The sequence below is a fragment of the Caretta caretta genome, chromosome 8 (genome assembly GCF_965140235.1).
Source record: "Caretta caretta isolate rCarCar2 chromosome 8, rCarCar1.hap1, whole genome shotgun sequence".
In the NCBI taxonomy this organism is placed as follows: Eukaryota; Metazoa; Chordata; order Testudines; family Cheloniidae; genus Caretta; species Caretta caretta.
This window is the reverse complement of record NC_134213.1, coordinates 12,810,038-12,833,793: the sequence shown is the minus strand read 5'-3', so window position 1 is coordinate 12,833,793 and position 23,756 is coordinate 12,810,038. Positions and strand designations below refer to the sequence as shown.

At 39.2% G+C, this 23,756-nt stretch overlaps 1 protein-coding gene across 11 annotated transcripts in view; it reads right to left on the bottom strand.

The window, feature by feature from the left end:
* The window catches only part of CDKL3 (cyclin dependent kinase like 3), a 37,185-nt gene that overhangs the window by 5,628 nt on the left and 7,801 nt on the right, over nucleotides 1-23,756 (bottom strand). For 7 of the 11 annotated variants that reach the window (XM_075131278.1, XM_075131282.1, XM_075131283.1 and 4 more), the window contains exons 2-11: nucleotides 23,547-23,732; nucleotides 20,944-21,138; nucleotides 19,987-20,165; nucleotides 18,850-18,962; nucleotides 17,147-17,286; nucleotides 11,355-11,443; nucleotides 5,803-5,956; nucleotides 2,428-2,774; nucleotides 1,366-1,459; nucleotides 237-399 (exon numbers count right to left, since the gene is read on the bottom strand). In XM_075131278.1, coding sequence (XP_074987379.1) covers nucleotides 237-399; nucleotides 1,366-1,459; nucleotides 2,428-2,774; nucleotides 5,803-5,956; nucleotides 11,355-11,443; nucleotides 17,147-17,286; nucleotides 18,850-18,962; nucleotides 19,987-20,165; nucleotides 20,944-21,138; nucleotides 23,547-23,711 — 1,639 coding nt within the window. In that variant the 5' untranslated portion in view covers nucleotides 23,712-23,732. Of the gene's footprint in view, nucleotides 1-236; nucleotides 400-1,365; nucleotides 1,460-2,427; nucleotides 2,775-4,087; nucleotides 4,125-5,802; nucleotides 5,957-11,354; nucleotides 11,444-17,146; nucleotides 17,287-18,849; nucleotides 18,963-19,986; nucleotides 20,166-20,943; nucleotides 21,139-23,546; nucleotides 23,733-23,756 lie in introns of all 11 variants that reach the window. The other 4 variants (XM_048861825.2, XM_075131285.1, XM_048861832.2 and 1 more) reach the window with 4 other exon arrangements.

The following is a 23,756-nucleotide window of genomic DNA, read 5'->3' as shown; positions in this document are numbered from 1 at the left end:
AAGGACCTCTTTAAAAGATGGCGCTAACTTCAATTTGCAAATGAGGACGCTTGTCCAGTCCAAAGACTCAGATGAGTGCACAGCAGTGATTTTGTCCAATCTGATGCATTTTTTTTCTCAGCACCTTCCACCAAAAATCACATACTGGTATCTAAGTCTTGGTTAGATTAACCCTTCTTTTCAACTGGCACTTGATGCAGATTTGCAAACAGCAAAAGGCAATTACAATGTCATACCTTCCATTCCTTTCAGCTCCTTTTGTTGTGCTGTTACTGGAAGTTCTGGAAAATGGATGTCTTTCTTTTCAGATTTTGAAATACTGCGTTTCTTTCGGTTCATATTGGCCATTTGATCAATCTGAGCAGCTCGTTCATACAGTGTGACTTTTTCTGTTTGAGTCTAAACAGAAAATCACAATATATTTAAAACTGTATGTGACATGGGTATGGCTGTTACCTATATCTTTCTTGGCATGTTTCAAGAGGTTGCCACCAACTAAACAAAGTAAAATATATTAAAAGTTCAAACTTCAATAATGTTCCAGAAGCCAAGGTCTTCATATGCTAGAGGAAGCTAACTATGTATCACTACCAGTTATGAATCACCATTATGGGATAGGAGAACATTTAGAATTTTTATCTTTCAAAAAAGGTCTATCATAATGTAGCTCTGGGTCCCCTGCAGGTGGTGGTATTCAGGGACATAGGCACTTACATCAGCGTGTATTGTTTGCCACCTTACCAATTTAAAAATGAAGAAGAATACAATTACTTTGTCATACCTCCTTGCATGTGGGAATGGTCAGTTGACCTGAGACACACCAAAATAAAAACGTGTGTTATTCTTTGGCCCCACCAGCGTTTTCACAATAAAAGATAGGAAGTGAGCTCTGAAGGGAAATGAGTATATTTGTTAATGCCAAAAAGTGGGGTTCTCGGGATGAAGGTATGATTGGTAACTGGTCAAGGATTATCATGGAGAAAACCTAACAGTGACACTAGTGCGAGAGATGTTCGTGAAAGTGTAAAACTCTCAAGACTATAGGGCAAAATCCTGGATCCACTGACATCAATGGTGAAACACTCATTAATGGGTCCAGGATTTCATCCAGAGTCTGAATTTCTTTTACTCTAGTTTCTGGAGCTGCTCCTCCATTCCCACTCCCCTCCACCACCCCCTCCCCTTCCACCAGCTGGGAGTCTCCAGAAACAACTAGGCCTGTCCTTAAATAAGAGTTTCACAACATGGAAGTCTTATGTGTCAACAGGAAAAGTACAAACAGATAAGACAGTAGCATGAAATACAGAATACTATGGAAGAGAAAAGAAAGGGTTTAATTTTAAATGACCAGTTTTATAAACATACTTGAGCCAGAGTCCCATCATCCTGTCTGTTGTTTGGACCTATTTGTCCCACTGACTGCCAAGGGCTTCTCCTTTTCTTTGCTTTTTCAGGTAGCCTATGACAAAGAAATACAACTATAATATGCAACATTGATTATCAGTTAAGTGCTATATGCGCTCGTTATGTAAACAAACATGCACATTCACAAATGTATTCTAAACTAGCTTTGTTGGTGCGGGTGGTGTCTGGCATCTGAGAACAGACATATCTCAACACAGCTTTGGAGACTGCCATTTAATAGTAATACTTAGTATTTAAACACTACATTTCATGTTTTAATTATTTTAACAACATTAACTAATTAATTTTTACAACATTCTTATAACAGTGATAGGAAATATTATCCCAAGTGTACAGAAGGGAAACAGACAAAAGAAAAGCTAAGATTACTGATCTAAGGTCATAGAGGGAGTCACTGTCAGGGCAAGGATTTATATGCAGGAGTTCCTGCCTTGAGACTTTCCTCTGACTTTTCCATGCATCTATCTCCATCTCCCATAATATTCACAGATGCCCACCACCACGCTGCAGCCACTTTTACAGCGCTCACCCTCCAGCCAGAGGAACACTTGCCAACTTGTCAAAAGCTGAAAGGCTACATCTTATTTGGAAAAAAAAAAGCAGATTACAGGAACCCTCTTCTTCTGAAAGAACAGTTGCTCTCATTTTAATAGTGGTGTGGCCTGTAGAAATGATTGATCTCAGTTTGTCCTATCTTTGATCCAAAAGACCTGACCTGGCTCAATCCATGACAGGACAAGTCATCTCTGTGGGCTCCATCTGTGTACTTAAGATGAAGCAGTGATGTGGGCTGCACTGTGAAATGTCACAGCCACAGCTGGCCTTTAGCTAGCCCTAGTCATACAGCATATTAACCAAATGAAAGAATCGTTCATTTAACCAAACCATCACTAGATACGTAAATGTGGGTAAAAGTTAATTCATTTCAAAAGATATTTCTATTAATTAAAGAGTGACTGTCTATTCAAACACTACCTCATTATGTAAGCAATAGGCTCTAACCTTGTATTTGAGTGTGGGAAGGGTGAATTGAAATTTGCAGTAGTAAGGTTCCCACAATTTGGATTGATGGGTGGCATTGTTGTACCAACTGCTATTAGTGGAGGATCTTCCTTCACACCGCTGGGATCGTTGCTAGCTGCTGCAGTGGTGGTTATCTCAGTGACTGTAGGTTTACTCTCTTGAGGAAAACTGGGAGGATTCTGTGAGGAAGGAGCCCACTGATTAACTGCATCTTCTTGTTCAATCTTTTTTATTTCTGGAATCTCTGGTTTCCCTCCTTTCACTTTTGTACCTTTTACTTTTAAGTCCTTTGATTTTTTGTCCTTTTCAATATCCTGGAAGAGATACTATATCAAAATATACATACACTCTGAAACATAATATGTCACTTAATTTAGTCTGCTAGGTCCTGGTCATGCGAGGTGTTGAGTGTCTTTCAATTCCCATTGAGTTCATTGAGAGTGGAGAGTGCTTATTGCTCTGTAGGACTGGACCCTACCATTGTTTATGCTTTGGGAGTCCAAATGCTCTTTTCAGACCATCAAAGATTTCTAGAACTTGTAAATTCAGTTGTTCAAATTCAAGCATCAAATGATGACATCAAATGTACCAAGGTGGCAAGATCATTTTAAAATAAATAATAATACATTATTATATTGGTGTCCCAGTAGAGGGAAACATAAATTGTATTTCTAACACAAAGTTTGTTTCAGGCAGACTCCTTTGCCATTTAATAACTTGAAAACTTTTAAAAATGGAAGTGTTAATGAAAGGACTATTTAACCTGGCAGCCACATGTCAGAATAAAACTCTAGCTACAGCTTAAAATTAACAACAACAACAAAGAAGTTTCAAGTCAGTAGTTTAATGTGGGATTTTATTTTCTTTTTCCCAGCCCTATCTGCTCAGGGGCTGAGGTTACTCTGTTGATGGTGACTGGCCAGAGCAGATAGGGTACCAACAACTATACTGGGACACTGCAACAACAGGTAAGTGACATTTCCCCCATCTCTTAAATGAAGGTCTAGCAAGCTACTAGGACTCTGTTTTTCCCCATATTTTCCTTGGTTTGACTCTTGCTGTATGTCTTATAGGAGGACTACAGTCCTAGGGTTAATTGGAGGGTGGTGGGACAAACGAACCAAGCATATGTAGAAAACTGAGCTGCTGACAGGCCAAACAACCACTTCTATACATAGTGGCGGGGAGAGAGCCTTTATCCCTGAAATGTTCTGGGTCTACTGCCAGAAGCCAGCTCCTTCCTCGGCCTCCCTTCCCTGGATCAGCAGTAGACTGCTCCACTCACCTGCTAATCTCCTGTTCCCCAAATTTGTCTCTTGCCGGTGGTAGATCAGTTGGTGAGGGAAGTATGTGGGAAACAGAGGAAAGAACAGAGCAGGAGCTACTCAGGAGAAAGAGAGAGCGTGAGTGTGTATGTGTGTGTAAGCAGAAGCACCCGTCTGTCCTGTCAGAGGCTTCCTTCCCGCTGAGGACGCACCTTCCCACCCACAAACTGAGCCCTAGCACTGTGGTCTTCCTCTCTGTCTACCCTCGCTAGACCTAGAGAAGGGAAGGAGAGGGGAAAATATCACTTACCTGCTGCAGTATCCTAACATAATAGCCAACTAGCTTCTGGTCAGAATGTCATCAGCAGAATAACCTTAATATATGCCTTCATCAAGGAAATAGGATGTGGCCTAAGAAAAACAAAATGTGAATTAAATTTAGACTGCTGATTTGAATATATTTTTCTAACACTCTAAATGGAGTCCGGAATTAAAGGACCTATGCATACCTGCAAAGTGTAGCTAGGGGAATAAAAGGCTATAACCATGCTTTAAAGGGACATGCAGTCAACCTAAAAATTACACTTCAAGTAACAACCAAGATTACTTACTGTAACTAAAAGCAATTTGAGAAAAAATAATAATCTATTTTTTGTTTATTTTTATTATGACAGTACTTAGTGAACAGTCAATTCCACTTTTTATAACCAGTCAATCTCTTATTTAGTTTGTGTCGTCATTCACACAGCAACAGAGAATAGAAAAAACATTTTTACAAATAGGGAAGTGTGATTACAAAACCACAAAATTTGCCAGTAGATCTAGACTTAGTACTTAAAAGTACTTTTAATTCATGTTTTGAAATTGACTGGATTTTAGACTGATTATGTCCCTTTAATATAGTATGATTTGTTTCTGGAATACTGTGATTCTCCTACCTTTTCATCATGGGGACCACTTCATAACAAAAATAGCCTCTCATGGATCATCTCTCTCCTCTCAGCACCTCACTGCTTGGTTCTCAAATTGTTCCAATACCAGTGTTGCTATTTGTATCTTATTGGTGTTTCTGAACAACACTAATATTATGGATTCCTCAACTAATAAAGTGGTCTCAAACTTTCCTTTAAAGGCAGGGTATGTGTTTTCATCTGTCTTTGGAAAGTGCCTAGCACATTTTTGGTGCTACCACAATATGAATAATAATTTGCAAATCACCAAGAAATGTTCCTTGCTCCCTAGTTTGAGGACCGCTTTACAGCTGGAAGAATCCTTGGTACTGTTGTCCCAAAACATCTGTAAGATATAAATGGCAATAGAAAGTGTTATATATACAGGTAGCTAGCAGATAGATTAGAAAGGTATCTAAATGAAGTCACATAGGACCCTTGCTTCTTTCATCATCTTTTCATCAGATTTACTCTAACTACAGACATCTAGACTCCAGTTCAGCAAAGTATTTAAGCATGTGCTTAAGTTTATCCCTAAAGTTAAGCATGTGCTTAAGTGCTTTGCTGAATCAGGATTGACTGCTGAATCAGGATCCCAATGAATATATCAAAATATAAGATAATGGATTAACAATTTTGTTTCATTTTGATAATATTTGTCTCTCTGAATATAACAGACCAAATTCATTCCTACTCTAACTACACTGACTTCAGAAACACAGTCCAATCTATTACAGTAGAACCTTTAGAGTTACAAAGACCAGAGTTACAAACTGACCAATCACCCACACACCTCATTTAGAACCAGAAGCACACAATCAGGCAGCAGCAGAGACAAAAAAAAAAAAGAAGCAAATACAGTGCTGTACTGTGTTAAACGTAAACTACTAAAAAAAAAGGGGGGAAAGCAGCATTTTTCTTTTACATAGTAAAGTTTCAAAGCTGTATTAAGTCAACATTAAGTGGTTGAAATAACAACCGTAACATTTTGTTCAGACAAACATTTCAGAGTTACGAACAGCCTCCATTCCCGAGGTGTTTGTAACTCTGAGGTTCTACTGTACCTCTATATTGTAGTTATACAGTTTAAGATGATAATTTAATGCAACAATAAATATTTTAAGGAAATTAATTCTCACCTTCCCAACCACTGGACCATTCTGAGAAGCAATAATATGAATAGTTCTCTTTTCATCTTTTATTAGTTCAATCTCTTTATTATTCTCTCTGAGTTTTGAAAGAGAATTTAACTTTGCTTCTTGTAATAATTTAGCCTTCAGTTCTGGTAAGAATCTGATAAAGTGAAATATTCTTTTTATTTTCATACATACAGTTTTTCCCTTAACATTTTATGGCCAATACTTAATCTAACCCATTAATTAACAAATTTACCTGCCAAATATCTCATGAACAGATTTATGCATGATGCAACTATATTTGGCAAAACTATGAAGCATGTCAATAAAGGACATATCTTTTACAAATTTGATTTTGGCTCTTTAGACAAAGGTTTTTAAAAATGTTTGCTAATAAGTACATTATGTTCCTTAGAAAGTCTTTTTCAAAAGGCAAAATTTATTCACGTTTAGAAGGTTCAATTTTAGTGTTGACAAATTATATACTAGTCTATTTATTGTTGTTCTAAAATTCAAGGAAACTTCTTGGCATCAAACATTAACAAAATCCCTTTTAGGTCTGACTGATTCAACATATGTCTCGCCAGTTTTGCAACATTTTTGATAGACGCTTTAATTCTTTTTTGCTAAATACTTGACACCAACATAATTAATCCTGAAAAAGGAAAGTTCACACTGATCTAATTCACACACTATTGTTTTGCATCATGTATAATTTACATTCACTGTACTAATTAGTAGTTAGTTATAATTCCAAACTGAAAAGTATAGTGTTATTCCAAACCATTAATTCAATTTCATGTTTTGTTTTGTTTTTTTCTGGCCACTAGAAATCAGTTTTGAGAAAGGTGGCTGACACTAGTCCTCCTCAAAACTACAACACAGAGAAACTAAAACATTTAAATTATTGTACACAACTGCTCTTAAGAACCAAACATTTAGGGCTGGTCTACACTAGAAACTTACATGTGTATAGGTACATCCCTCAAGGGTGTGAAAAATCCAGACCCCTGAGAGACATAGTTATACCAACCTAACCCATAGCGTAGACAGTGCCAGGTTGATGGAAGAATTCTTCTGTCGATCTAACTACTGTTTCTCGGGGAGGTGGATAAGGTGCAGTGATGAGAGAAGCCCTCCCTTCAGCAAAGGTAGTGTCTACTCAGGCTTTGTCTACTCTAAAAAATTAAGTCGGCTTCACTACATCACTCAAGGGTGTGAAAAATATGTCCCTGAGTGACATAGTTAAGGTGACCTAATCCCCAGTGTAGACAGCTGTAGTGTCTTAAGTGTAGACATACCCAGTGAAGCGCTACAGCAGTGCAGCTGCAATGGCACAGTTGTGCTGCTGTAGTGTGTCAGGTGTAGACATTCTGCCTGCTTCATTGAGGGTGTGTGTATTGGGAAAAATCTGTACATTTTTGCAATGTAAAAAAAAAACCCCATGTATATGCATGCAAAACAGGTAATACCACAAATTAATGGGCACTTGTGTGTGCAATTAGAGATTCTGGGCAAACCCCTGGGTTTCTGAGGTTGCAAAGTGGCACACCCATTATGCCCCTCCCCTCATAGAAACGGTGACCTTTAAGCTATGAACTTCTTTGTGCATTTTCTATTGTTCTCTATATGACTGATTCAACACTAAGGCTACATCTACACTTGGAGATAGGGGTGTGATCCCCCACTTGTGTACACATACTCGCACTAGCTCTCATTGAGCTAGCATGCTAAAAACAGAAGTGTAGCTGCAGTAAGACGGGCAGTGGCAAGCAGCAGCATGGGCTAGCCACCTCAAGTACAAATCCACCCAGAACTTGTGGGTACACACTCGGCGTGGCTAGCCCAGGCTAACACTTGCCACTGCCCATGCTACCATGCTTACACTACTATTTTTAACATATTAGCTCAATGAGAGCTAGTGAGAGAATGTGTATGCAAACTGGGAATTGCACCCCAGCTCATAACCTCAGAAACCTATGTATGTGCCCAAAAGCTCAGGCCTATAGTGTAGGCGTTGCCTTACTGAAGACAATGGAAGAAATCGGATCAACTTCAGTGGGCATCAGGCCAGGTCCTATAGGTATAGCTGGCTAACTATCTAAATGCAGGCCAGGGTGATGTAATATAAAGGAGTGTGGTATAACGTAAAGTTTTAGGAATGGCTGTGTTACTGATGAGTGATGAAACTAAGAGTGAATTATACAGGCTATCCCAGAAGAATGTTGATAAAACCATTATTCTGCCCACATCATCATGTCCTCTATATGTATCAGAGAAAATGTATTTTCCAAAGTGCTTTGGAGAGTTTTTAAAATGCTACTGGAAATATTGTTGGTATTCATCCACCTGTGAATCCAGATGCCTTAGTTACCATGAGTTCAACATACAAGGGCGAAAGAGAGCCCAAAAAATCTAAATGTGGTCTAAAACAGCTTTTCTGTAGATGAAAATATGACAGTTTTAAGGTCTAATATCTTGCAATCAGCTAGGGCTAAAAGTAAGAGTCTCAACAGAAAGATGGTAATTTCCCTTTCCAAGTGTATAATGATTTTGTTTCTAGCCCTAACAAATTATAAGATATCTAATTGTGACCATTTAAATGCGAACACTGTTAAGTACAGCCAATCACTTTTTTCACTCCTGCTTAGTTTAAAAAAAAACCCTAGAAAATTAAATGCAACACTTATTTAAGTAATTTTATCACAATTAAATTCAATAAATATAAGGAAATGCAAAATTTAAGATTTCAGCAGCAATGTTAAGTCAATTTTGTTACACATACATTGTATTACATACAAAAAACTTCATATGAACATTTTTAAGATTGCAAAGTCAAGCTCTAAAAGGTTAGGAAATGCCAGAATTAAGGCAACCTTAATTCGGACCTATTGTGCATATGTTTTACAATACAGTCTTTAATAACATGATCACATCCTATCTTTTCCACAAGTTTCTCATCCTAGTCCTACTCTCCCTTTCTGGGATTGCTTTCTGAGTTCCAAACTCCCCTTACCACTCCTAGTTCTCCCTATCTGCACATCCAATCCTAATCTCCTTGCCCAGCCTCTCACTCCCCACTATTCCAGCTTTCAGTCCCAGACTCTCTTCCCCAGCTCCAGCCTTTCCTCTCTCCCAGTCCCAGCATTCCCTTCCCCACAATTACCAGTCCCAGTTTGCGTGACCAGCCCAGGACTGGTGCAATCATAGAATATAAGGGTTGGAAGGGACCCCAGAAGGTCATCTAGTCCAACCCCCTGCTCGAAGCAGGACCAATTCCCAGTTAAATCATCACTAGGTGAACTAGGCAGTTGCCTAAAGCGCCAAGTGGCTGGGGGCGGTGGTGGAGCGGAGGTGAGCTGGGGCGGGGAGGGCCGCCTGCAGCAAGTAACGGGGGAGAGGAGGGGAGACGGCGCGCAGGGGAACCGCTCCCCGCCCCAGCTCCCCTCTGCTCCACCTCCTCCACTGAGCACCACCCTGCTCTGCTTCTCTTCCTCCCAGGCTTGTGCATCAAACAGCTGATTGGCGCTGCAAGCCTGGGAGGCAGGAGAAGCAGCGGGGTGCTTGGGGAGGAGACGAAGCAGAGGTGAGCTGGGGCAGGGAGCTGCTGCACGCGGCTCCCTGGGCCGAGGGGAGGGAGGGGGTGGTGGGGAGCTGCCGCAGGGGGGGCTCCCGGGCCGAGGGGAGGGGGGGAGCTGCCACAGGTGGGGCTCCTCAGGCTGAAGGGGGGGAGTGATGGAGGGGAGCTGCCGCGGGGAGGGGGTGCCTCAGGGCGGGGAGCTGCCCCAGGGTTCCTGGGGGGGGGGAGGGGCGGGTGCAAGGTGGAAGTTTCGCCTAAGGTGCGAAACATCCTTGCACCGGCTGTGGACCAGCCAGTCCCAGTTTCTCTCCCTCCTCCTCCAGTCCCAGTCTCAACAGACTCATTGCCCCTTTTTACTCTTTTCCCACCCTGTGGTCCAGCTTCTGTCTGTCCCCACTGCATTTGATTCAGATGGCTTCCTCCTCCATGCTGCCTGGGTGCCAGCAAGGAGACCAGGGGTCACTGAAGGCAGGGAAGAGACAGGCTCCCTGCTCTCAGTATCAGTGCCTGGCCCAACCTCAGCCCAGAGCAGATGGGAGTCATTACAGGGAAAGCCCAGTTTTGCCCCTGAGCTTTGGGCAGGAGGGAACATGCTCTAGGAACTCTGAGTGGATGAAGTATGCTCAGTGAGGATGGAATTTTTGGAGATTTTAGCTACTAAAATCAAAGAAGTCTCAAGCACACACAAACTGCGATTTTGCAAAGGCTTATAACTTGCTCAGACTTGGATGGATTTTCACTGTGATAGCAAAAAGCATATCCCTGAGACAAATTTCAAGTTCCTGCTCTCAAAGCATGGGTGTGACAGCGCTGTTCAAAGAAAAAAGTTGCCAGAATTTTTTGACACAGGCAAAACAACATATTTTCCTTTGCTTCAGTCTCAGAAGCAACGGAACCATTTTTGCTGAAATTTTTGAGAAAAATTCAGCCAGTGGTAGACACCTGGCATATAAAATTGCAGCCCAAGCAGTTAAAGTTTGGCAATATCATAAGCAACTGAAAACCGGGTCTTATAATGAGAAGTGTTGGGCAACCTTAATAATAGACAGCTCAACCACCCCTGTGTATAATTATACAGTACTGTTTCTCTAGTTAGATGTGCAGCTTCATACATTACTATTTCTGTTCTTGACAGTATTTTCTGATTTTCTGTAATTATATCAGTGCTTTGCATAACAGGATTTCTTCCATTTAATTTGCTATTTTTACTTTTATAAAATATACCAGCTGTACAAATAAGCAAATAAAAATTACAAAGAAGTAAAATGTCCCTTGTTTTATGTAATATAAAGACTCAGGAATATTCAATTATACCTCATACAGGGGTTAAAATTCATTTTCTGTGACCTATACAGAATTAACAGAGATTCCTTTATGACAGACAAAGGGCTGGATCTTCCAGCTGGTGTAAGTCACCATAGCACCATTAAAGCCAACACAATCGTGATGACTTACAACATCTGAGGATCCGGCCCAGTGAGGTAGGGACGTGATCGGAATTTGTGAAATCACCCCTGTATTATGGCCTCCTTTTGGGAGGCCATAATAGCTAAGATTTCTCAGTTTATCTTGTAGAACAGTTTTCCTAAAAACCTCATGTTCAATTTTGGGGACACTGCCATTCTTATTCCCATCTCTGGTTTACTGTTGGCAGGTATAATTACAGCTGTTCTATCTTCAACTACCCTAGACCCACCAACTGGACAGAGTGGGCACAAGTACTTAATGAAGCACAACTTTCATCATGATCTATTACCTACAGGGATGTTGAATTCTTTTAGATCTTAGGGATAAAACAGACAGTAATTGAATGTTCCTATAGCTTCACAAAAATACACTTGTTCTAAATTATTACCCTTGTATATTTGTATACCATGTACTTCCCTATTTACTGTAGCTCTTACAAAAATCATATAAAATTATAAAAATCTGAAACTAGGGCTTTTTATGTTTTAGTGGCCAACAAAATACTTACTTTTCAATAAATCCATCTCTAGTAAAATAGTCATGCTGCAGCAGATCTGTAGATGAGATCCTATTAGTGGGATCCATTTGTAAACAAGCCTGTAAAATATTAGAGGTTATTTTAGAAGGAATTTTTAAATCACATACCGCATAATGTAAGCAATGTTGTTTATTACTGCCTGTGATAATAGTGTAACACCAGCTTACAAATAACTGCATTTCAGAGGCTACTAATATATTTGTACTCGCACAACCTGAGATTTGTATCCATACAGATTCTATAGTATAGTCCTCTGCAGTTAGAAATTATATCTCATTAGAGTCTAAAGCATCGTACAGGCATAACACTACTCACTGCCTCTATGCTCTAATCTGTTCTACCTGTACAGTTGAAAGCCCTGTATAACCTTATTCCATTGATTTTTTTTTGTCATTGCACCATGTTTCAGTAATGCCGATTATGTCTAGGTCCTCTTCTATTGCTACACAATCTAGTTTAATTATTTTCACTGTAAAGCTTTTTATGTTGGTACAGATATTTTTAGGAACAGATCTGTAGCTGTAACCAAACTCTGCTCAGTGTCAGATGGTTGGAAGATGGCTCTAAGCCATCATTATGCCCTCCTGAACCTTGGGCTAGCCAACGGCCCAAGGGCTACTCTAAGTTATACTGGCTGGAATGGTCCCCTATGGACTGCTCTAATGGCTGAGGATTTCCCCAGCATATTCCTCCTGCCCCCAATAGAGGGCTGGAGAAGAGAGTGACATAGAGCAGGTTCTGGCAACTTTACGCCACCCAGGGATTCTCTCCCACCGGGTGGCTCCTCTGCTTTCTCTTTAGGTCAGCTTTCACGCTTTGCACTATCAAAGAAGACTAACTGGCCAAATATCTGGCCCCTCCATTTTTATTTTTGGTTGTGTGCCTATGTTCATTTAACTCCTTACTCTGACACCTTGTTGCTATTCTGGAATTTACCTAACTAGTCTCAACATGACCTTCTTCTACTTTGTCTATAATTTATGTCCTATCCTTTACGGGATGCAGAGTTATGTTTGTATGACTTACATCCATGTCTTCCAGATGTCTTTGTCCAATCAGAGTGCTCCTCAGCATCTGTTAGTTTTCTCCCAGGTCCTCATTTAAATAATATACCAAAAGTGTGGTAGCTTCCTTTGCCAGCACTTTGGTTATGGTGAAGCCCATCATTTCTATATAAGTTCCTCCTTCCTCAGAGGTCCTAGGTGCCCAGTAAATGTAAATCCCTCTCCTTTACACCTTATTTTCATCTATGCACTAAGAGTCTGAAGCTTCTTCTGTCTCGCTGCCCAAGCATGGAGTGGGAAGCATTTCAGAAAAAGCTACCATAAGGCCATCAATCTAGATCTTTCCCCTAGTAATCTAAATGTCTCTACCATGACCACAATCCTCACCACTTACTAGATGTTGTCTCTAGATGTCTTGGGAGATTTAACACCTTTGCACCCAGTAGAGAAGTCACCAAACAGTTCACATGGTTGCCAGAGATCCTGCTGTGAATATTTCTATTACCACAGCCTTTCTATGTCTCACATCTGTAACTCCATTTTCTGGAGTGACCAACTTAGAAAATGGGTCCTAACTAATGGAAAATGTCCTGCATCCCTGACTAACTAGATGATCAGGATGAGTAGTTCTGAGATGGGTCTGTTCAACAATATTCCTATATACTGCCTCTGTAAAGACACACAGAGAGCTAAAAGAAATCCACTAAAAATTCACGTTTGCTCTCTCAAGTTTTGTGGATTAAAATGGGAAAAAAAAAAAAAAAGCTTTGATGAGCCGAAGTGATGCAATATATAAACTATACTCCCTCCCCTGAGGCTTGTGTTCAATGCTGCCTTTGATTACAAATGAAATGAGCTTGGTGGTCATAACCTATACCCTTCTCAAAATATATCAGTATCACAAAACCACCACAATTAGCACTACTGGCAATTTCTTCTCACAATAGATTTCCTACTGGAATTGTGAGGGATGTGTACAATGCAACAGAGCTAGGCAGAGAAGAATGGAATACTCCTGCAACACTATACCCGCTTTAGTCTGTGTAATCATTCATTTTGTGAGTGCTATAATTGATCCACTTAAAGAAAACTTGGCTTATGGTCCTTTCACTGAATGAATGAGATTCTTCATTTTCTTGAAACCAGCAGTATTTTCTAATGCCAAAGAAAGAACTGCTGTATTCCAACAAAATGCATTCATTTTTTCCCCACTATTACTCTCTGTAATTGTACAGTAGCAAATACAGTAATTAAACAGTACATATATGTAGAGTTGGGTAGAGTTTTCAAAAATCACCTAAGTGACTTAGGAGCATAAGTCCATTGACTTTCAATGCCAGCTGTAAACAGACCAACATGGATGGATTGGGTCATTAAGGGTTTGCTGGAGGAAACTTTGGCTTGTACATGTTTGACGTGGTCTAATTAAAATATAACTATGCAAATCACTATTGTTACCACTGTTATATAATTGCAACAAATCTTATACAAAATATAACTCATGGCCAGAAAGGGTTAAACAGCTTGCAGACTAACTAACCCAAAGCTGACCTTTAAAGACATGTTAGAAATGGTAATTAGAGCCATTCTATGGCTAGGCAGGCTAAAACTTTGAAATGCAAACCTATATTGTTAGAAGTTACAAGTGACACCAACTGTGTGTACCTTAGATGCTACCCATGTAAACAGACAGTTCCTGTCTGTCACTATAGCTCCAAATTCAAAGATCAAAAGGGAATATTAACATTTAGATTAATCTTGGGTGAAGTAACGTCATTGTCTATATGTCTCTTTGAAGTTTGTGATAGACTACCTAATGAATAAAAATAACGAGGAGTCCTTGTGGCACCTTAGAGACTAACACATTTTTTTTGGCATAAGCTTTCGTGGGTTAGAACCCACTTCATCAGATGCATGGAGTGAATATACAGGAGCAGATATAAATACATGAAAGGATGGGAGTTGCTTTACCAAGCGTGAGGTCAGTCTAACTTTCTTTGTTGGGCCTGTCTTGTAGTAGGTGACTTCTCAGTACCCTTCTGGCTCTGTCAATCTAATCTTCCGGAAAACACCATCCTAACCACTATGGATGTAGAAGCCCTCTACACCAACATTCCACACAAAGATGGACTTTGTACAAGCCATCAGGAATAGCATCCCCGATACCATCACGGCAAACCTGGTGGCTGAACTTTGTGACTTTGTCCTCACCCACAACTATTTCACATTTGGGGACAATTTATACCTTCAAGTCAGCGGGACTTCTATGGGTACCTGCATAGCCCCTCAGTATGCCAACATTTTTATGGCTGACTTAGAACAACGCTTCCTCAGCTCTTGTCCTCTTACACCCCTACTCTACTTGCGCTACATTGATGACATCTTCATCATCTGGCCCCTTGGGAAGGAGGCCCTTAAGGAATTCCACCAAGATTTCAACGATTTCCATCCTACCATCAACCTCAGCCTGGACCAGTCCACACAAGAGATCCTCTTCCTAGACACTACAGTGCTAATAAGCGATGGTCACATAAACACCATCCTATACCGGAAACCTACTGACCACTATACTTACCTACATGCCTCCAGCTTTCATCCAGACCACACCACATGATCCATTGTCTACAGCCAAGTTCTACGATACAACCGCATTTGCTCCGATCCCTCAGACAGAGACAAACACCTACAGAATCTCTATCAAGCATTTTTAAAACTGCAATACCCACCTGGTGAAGTGAAGAAACAGATTGACAGAGCCAGACGGGTACCGAGAAGTCACCTACTACAAGACATGCCCAAAGTAACAGAATGTCACTAGCCGTCACCGACAGCCCCCAACTAAAACCTCTCCAGAGCATCATCAATGATCTACAACCTATCCTGAAGGACGATCCCTCACTGTCACAGACCTTGGGAGACAGGCCAGTCCTCATTTACAGACAGCCCCCCAATCTGAACCAAATACTCACAAGCAACTACACACCACACAACAAAAACACCAACCCAGGAACCAAATCCTGCTACAAACCCCAGTGCCAACTCTGTCCACATATCTATTCAAGGGACACCATCATAGGACCTAACCACATCAGCCACACCATCAAGGGCTCATTCACTTGTACATCTACCAATGTGATATATGCCATCATGTGCCAGCAATGCCCTTCTGCCATGTACATTGGCCAAACTGGACAGTCTCTACGCGGAAGAATAAATGGACACAAATCTGACATCAGGAATCATAAGATTCAAAAACCAGTAGGAGAACACTTCAATTTCTCTGTTCACTCAATAACAGACCTAAAAGTGGCAATTCTTCAACAAAAAAACTTCAAAACCAGACTCCAGCGTGAAGCTGCAGAACTGGAATTAATTTGCAAACTGGATACCATCAGATTAGGCCTGAATAGAGACTGGGAGTGGTTGGGTCATTACAAAACCTAAACTTAATTAATTTCTCCCTACTGTTACTCACACCTTCTTGTCAACTGTCTGTAATGGGCCACTCTCTTACCACTTCAAAAACTATTTTTCCTCCCTTGGTATCCTGCTGTTAATTGATTTATCTCTTTAGACTGACCTCACACTTGGTAAAGCAACCTCCATCCTTTCATGTATTTATACCTGCTCCTGTATTTTCATTCCATGCATCTGATGAAGTGGGTTCCAACCTACGAAAGCTTATGCCCAAATGAATTTGTTAGTCTCTAAGGTGCCACAAGGACGCCTCATTATTTTTGCTGATACAGACTAACAAGGCTACCACTCTGAAACCTGTCACTAATGAATAAATTGTTGTATGTTAATGTATGTTATGTTAATTACTGGTGGTGTTTAGAAAGCAGAAGGTTACATCAAAAGCCTATTGTTTACCCAGGACTGTATGGTCAAGTGGAGGCTAGAAAACTATATAAAAGTCCGTTGGGTCCTGATCCTGTTTATCTCAGATCTGCTTGAGGTTTCATGCAGGGGATGCCTAAGCCACGAGGATTGAGATCCCAGTTCTGACAGGACCGCCCTGAAATATAAACATGGGACTATAACCTATGAAATATTTCTGAAAGAATTTTTTGCAACTACAAAGCTCACCATCTCTGCTATGTATCTGAACCTCAAGAACTGAACTCACATCTTTATAAATACTGATCTTTTAACCATAATCTCTCTTTTCTTTTTTAGTAAATTTTAGTTTAATTAATAAGAATTGGATATAAGCGTGTATTTGGGTAAGATGTGGAATATGCAGTAACCCGATGAAGTGGGCTGTAGCCCATGAAAGCTTATGCTCAAATAAATTTGTTCGTCTCTAAGATGCCACAAGTACTCCTGTTCTTTTTGTGGATACAGACTAACACGGCTGCTACTCTGAAACCTGGGAGGTAATGTGTCCAATCCTTTGGGATTGGCAGAACCTTTTCTTTTATATGACGAAATAAGATTTTAGAAATCTTCGTCATATTTGACTTGGGTGTCTGGATGGAGGCCTGAGGCTCGGTTACTTCACGGGAACTGTGTTGTTTGGACTTCTGAGTAACGAGTAAGGTATAACAAGCAATTTAGTGTTGGCTTGGTAAATCTAAGTATTGAATTATCCACCAGCTTTGGGGTTTGTCTGCCCCATTCTTTGCAGTTCACCCTAATTAGGTAACTTCAGCTGGCCCCCGCTGAGACCCTGGTCACAACATGATATTATACATTAGGCACAGCTACAAATAATAATCATCAGCAAGCGTGATACTCAGACCTCTTCTAACATACATGAACAATATCTGCCAGTAATGCACAGAGCTTGGGATACTTTTTCCTTGCATTTTTAGGGTGCTGGACTTCCGGAAGGACCACCCCTGAAAAAACTGGACTCCTTATAAAAATACTCTGAAGATGAGGTGTCAAATTCCCTGAAAGAAAATACAGTTTTCAAAATTCACTGTGAGCAGCCAATAAATAAGTGTATTTTAAATACACATAATTAAGTATATATACAGTACTCTTATTCTACTGTTCATGAGGATAGCTAAGATTAATTAAAAATCTCTCAGCAGAAATGTCTTTAGGCTTCAAAGTAAAGCTGAAAACTATTCAGCAACAATGTTAGATTGCTATATTTCCCTCTTTACTTCCCCTCCCAAAGAGGAAAGTTACATAAAAAGCAGATCCCTCCGGTAAAGACTTGTTCTGCACTATAGATTATATTTGCAGTTTGATGCACAAAGTAGTTTATACATGTATAACCGTGCAGATGATGAGGCTTTACCCCCATCTTTGCATCTTTCATGTTATCACCACAAACTATTACAGCAGCATGAATAAGGATATTGACAATGAAATGACCATCACTCATCTTTACAATTAGAATTCTCCTTCCTACAGTTTCATATTGTTAGGAGGATAAAATAAACAGGACTTACATTGCTGCAAGTCTGAAGCTCAGTGCAAAAGAAAAAAAGACTACATTCAAACAGTAGTTATGAATGGTTTGCTTTCCAACTGGGTGGGTGTATCTAGTGGGGTCCTGCAGGGGTCAGTCCTGGGTCCAGTACTATTCAGTATTTTCATTAATGACTTGGATAAATTGGGAGGGGTTGCAAGCACTTTGGAGGATAGGATTAGAATTCAAAACAACCTTAAAAAATTAGAGAATTGGTCTGAATTCAACAAGATGAAATTCAATAAAGATAAGTGCAAAGTATTTCATTTAAGTAGGAAAAATCAAATACAAAACTACAAAATGGGGAAAAACTGGCTAGGTGGTAGTACTGCCGAAAAGGATCTGGGAGTTACAGTGGATCACAATTTCAATATGAATCACGAGTGTGATGTAGTTGCTAAAAAGACTAATATCATTCCAAGGTGGTAACTGTCCTGTTCTACTGGTGAGGCCTCAGCTGGAGTACAGAGTCCATTTCTGGGTACCACACTTTAAGAAAGTCCAGAAGAGAGCAAAAAAAAAAAAAAAACGTTTAGAAAACCTGACTTGTGAGGATGGGTTTTAAAAAAGTGGGCATGTTTAATCTTGAGAAAAGAATACTGAGGAGGGACCTGAAAACAGTCTTCAAATATATTAAAGGCTGTTATAAAGAAGCCAGGAATCAATCGTAATCCATGTCCACTGAAAGTAAGACAAGAAGTAATGTGCTTAATCTGCAGCAAGGGAGATTTGAGTTAGATATTAGGGAAAACTTTCTAATTATAAGGGTAGTTAAGCTCTGGAATAGGATTCCAAGGGAGGCTGTGGAATCCCCATCATTGGAGCTTTTAAGAACAGGCTGTAAAAACACCTGTCAGGGATGGTCAAGGAGGTTTACTTGTTCCTGTCTCAGTGCAGGGGGGTGGAGTTGATGACTTCTCAAGGTCCCTTCCACTCTACATTTCTATGATTATATAGCGCAACAATCAAATTGATTATAACATGTCAGTGTTTTTCTTAAATATTGTCTGCATTACACATCAGCAGTACTTACCTACTTTTGTCACAATTTTATGGAGTAGGTCTAGGTCAGAGCTACTGGGTAGATAAGGATTTCCAGTGGCCATCTCAATGATCATACAACCTAAAGCCCAGATGTCCACAGGTCTAAGATCAGGAAATGAACAAAGTGCTCAACAATACAGAGACTGATACTAAGATAAAACATATTTAAAGAGAGCTGATATTTTAAAAAGAAAAATTTTAAAAGAATTAAAATATCTCTAAAATAACAGAATATTTGACAATATAAAAGGATAACACAGAATTAATCACACTTTAAAATATCTTCACAATTACGAAATAATATTGCAGCACTTAGCTGTGAAATTCCTTTAGTTTGTGTAACTGTATATGAAGATCTATAATTAATATAGCTACACAACAACTACAGCATCTACTAAGACAATCCTTAAACTTGCGTAGTAGCATTAGCATGTATTATGAGTGAATCTGGCATATTATTCTCCAAAAGTCATACTTAACAAGAACTTTAATTAGCATGCTCATATGAAACTGCCAAATATTTTTATTTATTGTTTCATGACATTTCTCTTAATCCTCTTTTTGAGACTCAGACAATAGCTCTAATCTGATTAAAGATTATGATGTTTTTGGTGTTATAACACTTAAAGGATTACCATCTGTCTAGGAACTATATAACAAATATTGAAAATCTGTATGGTTTATAAAATTAGAGTATTCTATTTAATGGTAGACTATGTGCCACTGAAGTCAGTAAAAGCTTTGCCATTGACTTCAATCGGTTCAAGATCAAGCCTAAAATGCATATATGTGACCCGATATATGTGGACGTTTTGTTGGGTATTGGGAATTAATTTTGTTATTATTTTACTCTCCTCTAGCAAAGCAAGAGTCACTCTTTAAAATATGTGACAGAACACATCTAACATTCCCCTACTATGTCTAGGCACTAGAGATTTGATTTGTCAAAGTGATTTTAAATCCTTTTGTTGGTTTAACATGATTTTTACAGGAAAATTGTTTCACCTACAAGCAAATTAATTTCTGGCTTTTTGTTAACAGTACTATATTGCTCTAAAAAGTATAAGTTCTAACAATGCTGCTCCATGCCAGCTTAATAATAAGGTATGTAAATAAAAATACATACTTCCCATATGTGGTGTCTTTTAATACCAGTTCTGGAGCCCTATACCATCGTGTGGCCACATAATCTGTATAAATATCACCAGGGGCAGCTAATGTCCGAGCAAAACCAAAATCACATAGTTTAGTAATTCCCGTCTGGGATACTAAGATATTCTCAGGTTTGATATCACGATGTATGACCTGGACAAAAGAAGGAAAGTCTAATTTACTTTAATAAATAAAAAGGATTCTGCATAAAAGATTACTCTCAAAGAGCATGGACTGAAACAAACACATACATTTTGCCATGTTAGGATCACAATAAGCAGTACAGTGTCCTAAATTCTCAAAATTGTCTGCAGAGGGTGACAACCATAGGCTGCTACTGCTACACACAACAACAGCCTAATGTGTATGCGGTGGAGAGAAAAAGAGAAGTAACAATGCACCCCAACCCACCCCTCAAAATAAAGAAATGAACAAACAAAAAAAAACAGACCCCCTGGAGACCAGGGAAGAAACTGCAAAAAGACTGAGAGAGCTGGGAGTGGAAAGCAATGTGCTGTAAGCAAACTGCCCTGAAAATCTGAAACGGGAGGATACAGTGGTCAGTAGGTTAATAAGAAAGCAATAATAATCAGAAATGGACAAGAACCATAACCCAAACTCCAAACATCTCAGAACCAAAGTTTAGATCTGGATCCAAACAGTGTGAACACAGCTCACCCCTGAGAATTACAGTACCTAACCCTTTAATGGCTAACCCTTTAAAGTATTTCATCTTTTACTGCACAAGTATTTCAGTTCTAAAAATCAAAATTCAGTTGGCAGCATTTAGGCTATTATTATGAAACTAGAATTTTTTAATATGGAATTAACATTTTCAAACTCTGGGAGACAAAACACTATGTAAAATCAATCAGAAAATATAACATCACTTTGTTTTAGCCTTATTTTGTAGCTTCTACAAAGTACTTACATTGTTGCTGTGGAGATACTCAATTGCTCGAAGGATCTGAAAGAGGTATCTTCTAAGTCTTTTATTATCCAGTCCTTGACAGTAATGTTGTAGCTCATCTAAAACTGTATGATCAATAAATTCAAACACCAAATGAATTTTTTTTTTCTGTCTAAATACTTCTATCAGGTTGACCAGGTTTTCATGACGAAATTGCTGTCGGTGAGAGGAAATAAAACATTCTACTGTAGCTTTTCAGTATTTATTTCTATTAGGATAGTTTTTCTTCTTGACCAAGAGACATATTTGCAAGGGTAGACATGAAAGATTTACATCATTTTGTAAATATTCAGAAATTCTTATTCCCTCTACTCTAACCTTCCCCCAATATTTAAACTATTGCTATTTCAGCTATTTTGCTAAAATGAGGCTGAATCTGAACCCCCACTTGGTAAGGAACTCCCATTTTTTCATGTGCTGTAATATTTATACTGCTTACTGTATTTTTCACTCCATGCATCTGATGAAGTGGGTTTTAGCCCACGAAAGCTTATGCCCAAATAAATTTGTTAGTCTCTAAGGTACCACAAGGACTCCTTGTTGTTTTTGCTAATATACTCAAAGTTGCTAAAACTTTGTTGATACCACTGGACCTAATTAAGAAGAAAAAAAATTCATGCTGTACAGACTTTCAAGTCCCCAGAAAATCAGCTTCTGCTGTGGTACAAAAGCTAGAACTTTTCCCCCCTTTTTCAGAGTTCACTAACGGTGAACCAAAAACTGCTGTCAGGTACAGCGGTGTAAGCCAGGAATAACATAACTGAAATGGTTGACTGAGAGAAGGTAAGAAAAACTCCTGCACATGCACTTTATTTGCATTGATCAATTAAAGATGCAAAGCCTCATGTCAAACTGGTATTTTTAAAAATGTGCACCATTTCACATTAAGCTCCATATTTTATTTTTATTTATATTCTAGTTTTAGTATTTTTAAAGTTTTATTAAGTTGTTTATTAATGGACTACAAAGATGATGTGTCTAAATTTTTTAATTATAACCATATTGAATAATTTTGGGTTACATTCTCAGTTATAGAGGCATCCATTCAGATTAATACTACTAAGGCAGATGGAAATTAGTCTAGATTTAGAACTAGAGCCTTTATTCCCCTTGACTTCTATACAAGTTGGAGAATCAGGCCCTTACCATAGAATCTGGTTTTTGTACTTTCGCCAAGTCTTAATTAAAAATTGATAAGGATCAAATTAAAAAATAATCGTCCTGTTAGGGCAATGAGTGGGGTTGGTACTGAGAGTCAGACTTTATGACCCAGTCATTCAAGTATAAAAAATAAATTTAAATCTCAGGCTTTGAATTTGCAAACACTTTGAATTTGCTGAGAGAGAAAAGGGCAAGCCAGGTCAAACAGGAATCTGCCCCAAACCATCTCTAACATGTTTAACAAGAAAACATAATACATTATGTTTGCATTAACTTTCTTGCAGGATCCGCCACATGCACTGCTTTGGCCTCCCATGAATACACTGGTTTCGGGGGTAGGTAGGGGAGTAGAAAACACCTTCACTGCCAGATAATCATGCTGGGGAATCTCTGAGAGGGAATAGCTACAGATTCCTCCTCTGTTCCTAGGTGGCACAGAACTGGGATAATGACTACATCACACCCCTGTGGTGATGCTGTGTAGGCTGTAGGAAATGTACTGGAGAAAGGGCTTGGGGAAAGTGGTGTGACCTGGGAACTGCTGTATTCTGGTGATATGCAGCTCCCAGAATGGCCTCCCCGGGTCAGCTGGATCCAGGCACCAACCACTCAAAGCTCCAAACCTGGAGTTTAGATTGGAAAGTCACAAACGCCACTTTTGCTCTTCCTACCCAGTTTCCTGATGCAGCTGAGGATCTAGTCCCAAAGAGAATGCACACGAGTTACCTGAAGTCAAATGGTAAATCGCTGACAGACTTAAGCATGGGACTCTGTGACTCCAAACCCAATACTAAAAATGGGGAATGTTTTAATTTTGTAAGTCAAATATGTATGTAGATTGGTAGAAAGAGGTTAATCTGTTTTATATTTCTCTTACAGTTCAGAACCTTCAGCAAAACTGCCATGGATAGCAATAGATTGAGACACAATTTTCTGGGGACAAGGGGTAAAGAAATTATAAATTTATCCATGTCAACTGCATCAAAAGCTGACATCAGCAGACTTTTGTGCTAGTGCAGAAGTCCATAGGACTACACATCGGATTAATGGTTTGCAAAATTGTGCCAAATTAAAAGCCCATCGAAATTCACATCCGTGCACTCTACTGTTTTAAATATTAGAGAGACAAGGTGGATGAGATTAATATGTTAAATATTGACTGTTTCACTTATCAAGTTTCTTTTAAAATCATAGCCACAAGTTTTATCTTCACTTTACTTTTTATCTTCAATTTTTTTTAAAAGTCTTGGCAATAAAACAAGTCAAACAACATGGTTTTTCTTGGTATATTTTATGTGTTTCATAGCCAGTGAGTGATAGGTATACGCCAATAATGATGCAAATTTTATTTCCAAGCACTTACCCTTGTGATTTACAAAATGATTAAAGCAAAAGAAGCAAACCTTTAGAAACTTTATTTCTCTCATAGCAATTTTGTTGACAGATTTTTCTGGTTTCTCATAGAATATCTTAATGGCTACTATCTGTCCTGTTTCCTTGTGTTTGCACTTCACTACTGTTCCATAACTCCCCTCTCCCACTTTGCCAAGGGTCTCGTACATCTCCATCTTCCAGTCTGATTTTTATTTCTTCACAGAAAGAGAAAATGTGAA